A 9,767-nucleotide genomic window follows, 5' to 3' on the forward strand; every position below is an offset into this window, starting at 1 on the left:
CACTGGCCTTTCACCAAATACACTCCTGCATACCGTTTTGTTTGTTTGGAAGACCGCCACACTGGCTGCTATAACTGTCACCCCCCCCCCAGCCATCGGTCTCATAAAGAACAAAAGTCTGAAAGGAGATCGATAGAAAAATTGGCACTTTGTACATTGGGCAGCTGGCACACCAACCACATGTTTGTGACTAGCAACGGATGAAGTGATAGGAACCACGGTTCTGGGTCGGATTATAAACCTTTTGACCGCATTACATCACGGCAGGTTTTTCCGTAATAGCCGATTCCATTTGGTCCATATTGTTTACTCCCAGTGAATTCTGATAAGAGACGGACTAGGTGAGAATACTTTGTCGTAAACAGACTTACAGGTTAAATGGAGCAAAATACTGTTGACTCGAATTCAGGATCCCTAGTTGTATAGTATTCTATAATCGTTAAATGCTCGTGGTGTGGACCCTCGGAAACGTCTGGGACCATCACACGTCGTCTGTGTGATCCAGTACTCGGACATCAAAATCAGCCGTTGCTTTTATCAACCAGTTATCCTATGATACACCAAATACATGGGTAACTATGCTACACGTTAGAGAAGTCCTGATCCATACTATTGTATTTTCCTTTCGTATGACAGGCTTGCACTAGTCTCAAGACGATGTTGCCGACAATAGATCTTCACTCGTGTCATGGTTTCTCAGTGTTTTTTTCGCTCTTGTGTCAAACATGGGTCGGGTTTCCATCCCTTCTGTATGAGTTTACGTGCTTAGCATCCTATCAAATTTTGAACCGGCCCAACCAGTCGGACCGACAGTCGTGCACACCAACACATACCCGCTGCTTTTTATGTATGATGCAGCTGTAACGATCGAATTCCCATATGGGTTATCGACGCGGTCGTGTCACCATATTTTCTGTGGCGCCCTTAGCATATGTTTAGTGCTATTGCCTGACTCGCTGATTTGTTCGTGATGCCAGATGATCTATCCAGTCAACGTGAAAAACAACCCGTTTTGCGGGCCCGACTGGTTTAATGCCTGATGAACGGCCTGCATGCTTCACCTGTTACCATGGTGTATATGGCTCATCGGTCTCCTCGCATAGCGAGTGAAAACATCATCACAGGTGGAATGTATTCTTTCCAACTTCTTCTTCCAGTTGAAAGGTGCTTTTTTTGGCGACATGTAAAATGTTTACTCCGGCTTAGCTTATTTTCGATCTCTTTCCTATGGGTGATGTCTCGTGCGTCATGTGTATTCGCTACGCTATCCCGGTGTAGAATGCTCTTCTCTGACATCCACTCAACACAAAGAATATGTTCGCTCGACCTACGACGCGTTTTATTCTCACTCGAGTTGTAACTGGCCTACAATAGGTACAGCGTCCTGTATTTTTTAAGCAAACTCCAAAAATCGCCATTTTTGCACCCATCCCTCAGTTTTCGAACAACAATTATATGAAAACACGAGTAATTCACCAGCGTAACTGTACAAACTTTCGAGCTTCATCTCGGTCTTTATCTGGGTTCTTTAGTTGTAGTCTATCTTCCCCTCCATATTGGTAAGACCAACCGTCAGGGTGTATCCCAATTGAGTTCCACGCCACCAAAGCTATATGCCTGTGTCTCCATGGGTTTGTTAAGCCACTGTCCCAACAGGGATGGATTACGGTGTTCCCGACAGGATTGGATGTTAGGAAGAAACCAAAGTAGCCCTGGCTGCAAAGGAATTCAGTATTTCCCTGATGTGTTGCCAGCTGGGGAATTACCACACATTGAGAGGTCGCTTAAAAAAGCCCTGCTCTAGTTGTCTTTTCGAGATAATTTTTCACCACTCGGCCAACCATTTGAATATGATCTTTGAAGGCTACGTAAGGTCTGTTAATAACTTGATACAGACGAGTTTTCTCCCACCGAATCCGACTCCATCCACTCCGTTCTTCCGCAGTTTTATTCACCGTTTCTGTCTTTGGAGATAATGGTTCGTATTCATGCACCGCAGGCAGTCCTGCTAATCAAACCCATGTGTTCACTGCACGGATGCACGAAAACATTGTACCAGCAACTTGGTCCTGAAAGAACGGGTTTCATTTTATCACTTCAAACTCTAGAACCCCCCATTGAGCACACTTATACTGACCACGCTGTTTATCGTTTTTTGTCGAAAAACGTGTGATTCGATTGCTCTTGAGTACTGAAACTGAACGGACTAGAAAATTTCAGGGCCTCTTCGAGAAGTGCCCGCTCGAACGGTTTCCAAGGTGTGCAACGTCTTTGTTAGTGATTCTGATACATCTGGTTGCTTTAGGTCACTTTCATCTTCCAGCATATTGTTTGCCCACTTCGAAACAGCAGTGAAGGGTTCTTCAGATCCTGGGTTTCAGTCGTCCTCGTTTGTAAGCTGGTTATAGTCTTCAGTTTCCAACGCGTCGTATGATGTGTAGATATTTGTCCTGAAGGACACCAAAGCCTTAACACTGTTTCTTTAAAGTTAGTTTTTGCTAGTTTTTCGTCAATCTCCTTTACTTGAAGTGATCTTTCGGCTCCACACCCTTGGAAATGTTCATCCAGAATCACTCGGTTTCGCCAAAAATCAGAACCTATGGCTCGGAAGTAAAGTTGTACTTTGCCGCTCATCAAATTCTTCGGATCTGACTAACATGTTCACACGTTGAATGTATACAAATCCAACAGTCACTTTCAGTTTACTGTGCTCCCAACTTGCGTACATCGGAACACATGTGCACTGAGACAAAATCTTATATGATTGTATCTTTGGAGATACGCATTTAGTGTCGAAATTCTCGCTTCTGGTTGAGAAGCGCCGAGCTCGAATATGTACTTCCGACTGGTTGCAATTCAGATTGATACGAAGCTCACTTGTGCCTGATCGTACTGAACCGTAGAACCGTGCAATCGGTGTGAAATTCGATCATCTCTGGTGGTTTAGCTTCTGCCAAATGCTCATCACATCGTTTCTTAGGTCAAGTATACATCTACTCGTATTACTGTTAATAGCACAATTCATTCACCAATCAGTTACATGCAGTCTTTGATCTTTTGCTTTTCCGGGCAGATCCCATTTGCTCGCACTGGTGGCGTTTGCATTACGTTGTGGATTTGTGCTTTTAACTTAAACTACTTTTTTCCAAGGAGTAACATGAGACGGAAATTACTGATTGGATGTGTTTCAGGGACTGCCAACAGTGCAGTATTGATCGTCTCCGGTCCCCCGCAATATCAGATTTATCCATATAGGTTCTGAAATGACTGTGCCAGTGTATAGTGTTTTTGACTTTTACTTGGTTGCTGGATATTTCAGAATTCATGAAAACCGACAGTGATAGACGACGCGAAGAACTTTTACTTCGGGATTTGGTTAAATTGATCAACGAACGGGATGATATGATCAAGGAGCTCGATCTTAATGAGCAGGCGTAAGTTTTTGAAGCTATCGTGTGCAAACCTCTAACTACTGTGCCTGAAAATTAGGTCTCATTGATGCCCTCGTCGTGTCGCGTGTATCGTTGGTTGTAATAATGAAATGAATCGCTCCGTTTCTGTGCATCCAACCTCTTCCAAGATTTGCTTTAACGAACTTTCGAACCATTCGATGGGTTACTCTGCTGCAACAGCCTCTTGTGGGAAGAAGAACTGAGCCCGAACAGTCGTTACCCATGCCAAATGGTTGCACTGTAGGCCGATTCCGCTTCCAGTGCCGGATTCGTGGAGAACGTAGGAAGTGTTTCCGATGTCAGACTGCCTCTCAGACGATCTCACCATCTTGTCTAAGTTAGTGGTGATAATGTAAGTTTGACCAGTTGTATTTCAAGTCGTCGAAGAATACCGGCAAGACACGGAATTTTGTGACAGCATGGCTTGACAGATCCACTGAAGACTAACCTTTCACCGTACCTTCGTTATTCGTCATGGACACCAGTGACCGAACGCTTCGAATCTGAACAGAATGCCAGATCTCGCAATTATACGCCAGCGTGGTTCAGTGGCGTAGCATACGTACGGAGCTTTGTAGTGCGACTTGTCTATGCGGACGAGGATTTCTCCTTTCGCATGCTTATTCTGTGAAGTGCCTTTTGGTTTTATCATATGAAAATCTAGTTAGAGGTTAAGAGGCTCACAAATTTTTTTTCCGGAGTTCAATCAGAGCGTATGTCACAACGGCTGCTTTGAGCGGCTTGTAGACACGGATATAACCAACACCAGCAATGAAGTATGCGAACGCTGGAAGATGGTTTTAAGACTCACTGGTTCAGTCACGGACAACAAGAGATTTGTATGAGGGAGGCTGAGCTTTGGAGTTGAAATCCGGTAGAAGTGATACGCTGGCTACATGTCTCATTAATGAGGATCGCTACTGGATGGATAGCCGCGCTTCAAAAGCGATAGATCGGATACTGGCATTTGACAGTGCCGTATCCTTTGGCCCTTCTAACGACTACTGTATCCCGTCCCAGTACCCAGGGACGGGTACCGGGTACTGCCACCCATTCAAGCAGGTGGCAACTTCTAACGCCACTTCATACTGATTTAACTACCTCTATTTCATCTATATGCAGTTGTTGTTGCCATGAAAAGTTCCCTGAAGTACTTCGACTGGTGTTCAAATAGTCTAACCAAATAACTCAGTCTATGGAGTGTCGTCAATCCATCTGTTACTGGAACAGGTTCATCTTGTAAACTCCTCAAGTACTTTCTAGTCGGTCGAAGTTCAAACACTCAGGAATTCCGTTTCGTACAACAATATGGAGCGCACTGTATACCCCACTCACCCAACATAGATAAGAGAATTTGACAAAAGCACTTTCATGTTTCTTCATGATAATTCACAGTCGAGTTATCAGAACATGCCCCGTAGATGTACATTTTATCTTCCAATGAGAGTTCTATGAGAATATGAACGTGTTTTCTGACTAAGCGCAATTGACCAGGCCGCACAAATTAACCTGTTTCATACCTTTCTACCCCACCTTCAGACTCGCAGAGGACCTTCAACATGAACAATGCGCCAACATCAACGCACACTTTGTCAGCCGAGATAGATCAGACAGATGTGTCATCCAATAAATCTCATCCTGATTGTGCTTCCTCTCTTTTGCCTCCGTTTCCTGTCCAATGTACAAAATCCACAGCCCTGCAACGGTACCGTCATCGCTGTCTCATCATGTGTCCACGCCGCTTTTTTTGTTGTCTCACTCAAAGAAATTCACGAAACATGTTTTCGAGCCACACATTCGACGCACACGCTCACTTACTTCGCCACACCATCTTTCTTCCTTGTTTTTTAACTTTCGTTCGTTCTTCAGATCACTTTCTACCATGATTTTATTCCTTCTCCGCAATGGAATGATAATTGCGCCAGACTGTCTCCATCCCCGCTGCTTCTCGTTTTCTTTTTTGCTTTTTAAGCGCTCAGGTTATTCAGAACTCCGCCCGCAACAATCTCTTTTTCCCGATACATCTGACGATCGAGATGTTAAAAATAACAATGCTAACAATAGTAATAATAGACATCATGAAATACGAACACTACGCTACCTGTCAGACTGCATTTTCACGTGGTGTGTATGAATCGGAATAGTAAAAATTCGTATCTGACGTTGCTCCTTCACTCGCGTGGTTCCTTTCCACGCTAAAGCTACACTAGATTTGAATAGATGTGTCCAGTTGCCGACCACGCAGCGGAGCAAAACGTGAATCCGATATCTGAAAAGGGGATAGTCTTGTTCTAACACCGGCCATCGGGTTAAACATCCCTCCCCCCCAATGAAAACCTCTTATGATCTTTTGATGGGACACCGTTCATAGGGTTGCTGACTAGCCATCGACTGCTCACTGCTAGTTTCATTCGTCTCGGGGCGAAACTGGCCGTGGGCTATCGAGCAGTTTTTAAGTGGTGTGTCCCGCCAACACTTGTAGTAGTTCGCGCCAGGTCGTTTTCCTCTTTTGTTATTCCCCTGATAACAAAGATTCATCCGGTGACCCAAGATAACTTAGCAGTCGGAGCCAATGAAATCATGCAAACTACGTGTACTTCGATTTATCCCGCATCGGGCTGCGAAATTTATCGTCATTAGCTTACTTCACAAAGGACCGGGAGAGTCCGTGATCCTACTCATCCGAAACTGAAAACAGCGCCTTTATCGTAGTGCTTGCTATATTCTGAAAACCTTAAACGCGCAACCACCTATAATACTCGTTGTCTCCAACAACTGGTTCTCGTACAGCGAGTGTGGGTGGGAGAGATTCGCATCAAATGAGTGCGCTGATGGTGCCTGATAGTGGCCCGATACCAAACTGCTAATCGAACGGTAATCTCAGTCTAGTGTGTCCTGCAAAACGGCATTGAAAATGGTCGGTTTTGCTAATGAGGTCAATCCAAGAGCAGTACTCAAAACTGGTAAGGACAAGTGACCTAAATTTTAAGTCATGATGCGCGATTGTCCCACAAGGGGATAAGGAGAATACCGTTTTTCTACTGGTGTTTGGTTTAACATATAGCAGTATGTTTTGACTGGTCGCCTCACTGAAGTCTTGTTACCATATCGTATAAATTAACCCGTTGAGTTGGAACAAAGTGGAGTCATCATATGCTCCAAAGAATCATTCCGAATCATGTTTTTGTACTACATTTCTCCCGCCACCCAACCGCAATTAATGTCAGCCCAGCAAGCAAACCTGAACTGGCGCGATGTGGGGTAAAATGTAGCCACAAGTATTGACTACCCAGGTCTTAGAAGATGATCGTCCGCGAAGCAACCTAGAAGCCGATGACCTACGAAAGTCTGTTCACTATTTTTGAAACAGTTAAGGCGGTGCTCGGTCAAACAGTGTTCCCAGCCGGGTTCACAGAAATTCCTGCTGCACTCATAGAAATACCTGTAGAATCAGTGACTAAATTTTAACGCCCGAAAATGGAAGGGGCTGCACTTCGCTCCGTGCCTTAGCGTTCTAGGGGCACACCGTTTGGCTACTCATGATAATATGCCGTCTATATTTCGTCCTGCGATTAAAACTAATTTAGCCTAGAGGCGCCGTACCACTGTTTCACCCTCATTTGATGTGATCCCCTCAATGATCTCTAGTTAGATTTGAACTCATCCTCCCAGTCGGAATTTGAAGACCAAACTTTTCGGCCACGACCGGCTGAGTGTGATTGACTTGTGCGAATGATAATATTAAGCCGCTTGGTGTTAGTGAATACTGGTTATCTATTGAGTTAGATACTGCAGCGGCGTGTAATTGTATTGGGGAAATGGGACCATCGCATTACGTAGAAGTAAAAACTAGGTAGGGATTGCTGTCGCAATGTGCTTCAAAAGGTGGTGATGTCACTATCTGTGTAACCTTGGAGGTAGGCACACAGGCAACCGATTCTTACGATAATTCCTCACGAACATTCAGTCCAGTTAGATAAGTCACAGCATCGGTAGATTGTAGGGGCGTTCTTTGAGGACCAGTGGGTACCTATTATCCCGAATTGCTTGTTAGAGTGTGATCAGTCGGTCATGTGACCCCAGACTATTTAAAGCGCTGATCGGGCAAATTAGCTAACATATATTCTAAAAATACACATTGGTCTTCAACCTTAGTATATATATATATATATATATAAACAGCAGGATCTTCTCACGCTCGAATTACATAGTTTCACAATGACCTGATCTGAACTATGTGTACACCACAAGCGCACTGCTAATGAACTCTAAAAGGAGCGAAACTCAAGCCCATTGACTCACCAGACTAATTGTGCCAGGATGAAAGGGGTTTTTTCCAAACAAGAGTGATGAGAATGTGAATTCTGTAAATTCCGCAGCGACATACAACTTATTTCATTGTGTTTGAAAAATAATTCCTGTGGGCGCTTCCTGGTTCGCTGACAATAACTCTTATACATACCTACACCTCCATAGAAATTTTACCCGACTGTGAAACCAATGACATCCTTTTCGCCGTAGTGGCATCTCTTCAAGGAAATTACTATATTTTTACGAACCTGCAACTTGATACGAGTCCACTGAAAGATGCGCTACAGAAAAGCTCCGTGTATTTTTGCTGAGACACATTTGTACTCTCTCTCTCTCGCTATTCGGGAGAAGGGAGCGTCCTTCCACTACGGCAAAAGATGATCGTGAAGGCAATAGTTCAACTGTATAGCATCTTTTTGTGAGGTAAATCTAACTTTTTAAAATTTGGCAGCTGTGAGTTCGTATTCTGAAAGGCGGCCATTTCGCAGCCAAATATTAGTTGTTGTTATTAGTATGTTACTGAAATATGCCCAACGAATCATCGCCATTAGGGCAGAGCCGGTAGATCCAACAAAAAATGAATCAGTAAATGTTGGTACGGGGAACCCAGTTTTCCAATGAGGTGCAAAGGATAAAACTTGGTTTCCAGGTAACAAAAAATATTCGCTCTCGTACAAACGGGGAATAAAAAATACAACAGAAGACTTAGGCGCCACACACATCAGTCTCAAGCCAAACCTGATGTGTCACTAACAGCGCACTGTCGGCGGGTGAAGGTAACGTAGATTAAGTTGGAAAATTGTTTGTCACTTCGGTTTTGCTCGTATTTTGGGTGGATAATTTTCTGGTTGCAGCCCCCGGATGGAAAATAGTCTCGCCGCTCGTTCTTGAATCGTACCGCCACATTTCAAACCACGTGCAACCAGGGATTCCTTGAGAACATCTAAACCGTAAGACTCCAGGGAATGTGCATCATTAACCTGGCTCAGCTCCAAGTCGGTTAGTGGTTTGGCGGCAGGTTTTGCGGAGGAGTGCTCGTCAACCAGGCCCGTAGGTTGTCTTTTAGCAGAAACTGGTAGATTTTTGCCAGCTATTGGATAAAAACGGAAAAACCGGTAAATAACTTATTACGCGACGCATAAACGAATCTTGACTGTTGATCAACTGCCATTTGATCAACAGTTAGTAAACTCACCCAGGATAACAACATCTGGACGTACTACCTAATTATAGATGCAACTCCGCCAACGGGAATGAAGCGATAGTATAAGCCAGTTTGGTCTACATCACGCACAAATATAAAGAGAACCTCAAAGCCCACGAGACGCGGGAGTTAGATAAGTGACTCCATAAATCAAGCAACACCACCTGCAACGCTCTGGGGGTGGTGAGGAAGGTTGTCAACACAGGTTCGTGCTTCCTGCAGGTAAACTAACGTTAAATACGGCCACATCATACGATGGGAATTTTTGTCTCCAACCAGTCTACGATGAACCAAGGGCGAACAATCGATGTTTTCACACCTGCCCGTCTGTGGGTGCCGAGACTCACGAAAGATAACATATTTCTCTGCAAGATGAACCAATTATGCACAATGGACTAACGATTATCTGTCGCAAGTCGGCTAGAGAACTACATGCGACAGTTGCCAATGCGCACGTCTCTATTTTGCTGCCCGAGAGGATCATGTGGATAGATTGGCAACTTGTAACACCAGTAATCATCATCATCATCATCAAAGACAGCAACATCAGTGTAGCCACTGATGCTTCACTGCCGTACAACCATAAAGTTCGTCTAGTTATATATATATATAATTGTATTAAAAACCCTACGGTGAAGAGAAGAGAAAAAGAGTGGGTGAGGGAGGGGACCTAGTGCTGGCCTATGTCAAGCATACTGAGGTGCCTACACCTCCAACCGCTCAATCAGACAATCTGGAAACTCACAGCACGAACGCCACTGACATCGATTAGCCGCCATTTCTTGCAACGTCTCCAGCCA

At 44.3% G+C, this 9,767-nt stretch overlaps 2 protein-coding genes across 2 annotated transcripts in view; one reads left to right on the plus strand and one right to left on the minus strand.

Moving 5' to 3' along the window:
- The window catches only part of T265_13462 (hypothetical protein), a gene marked incomplete at both ends in the record, with an annotated part of 50,386 nt that extends 44,795 nt beyond the window's left edge, over nt 1-5,591 (plus strand). The window contains 2 exons of the mRNA XM_009168964.1: nt 3,320-3,434; nt 4,992-5,591. Of these exons, the coding sequence (XP_009167228.1) occupies nt 3,320-3,434; nt 4,992-5,082 (206 nt within the window). The remainder of the gene's footprint in view (nt 1-3,319; nt 3,435-4,991) is intronic.
- Nucleotides 5,592-8,185: 2,594 nt separating this feature from the next.
- T265_04262 (hypothetical protein) overlaps nt 8,186-9,767 on the minus strand; it is a gene marked incomplete at both ends in the record, with an annotated part of 8,308 nt that continues 6,726 nt past the window's right edge. The window contains one exon of the mRNA XM_009168951.1: nt 8,186-8,853. Within this exon, the coding sequence (XP_009167215.1) occupies nt 8,570-8,853 (284 nt within the window). The remainder of the gene's footprint in view (nt 8,854-9,767) is intronic.

This window comes from Opisthorchis viverrini, assembly GCF_000715545.1.
Source record: "Opisthorchis viverrini unplaced genomic scaffold opera_v5_68, whole genome shotgun sequence".
Lineage (NCBI taxonomy): Eukaryota > Metazoa > Platyhelminthes > Trematoda > Opisthorchiida > Opisthorchiidae > Opisthorchis > Opisthorchis viverrini.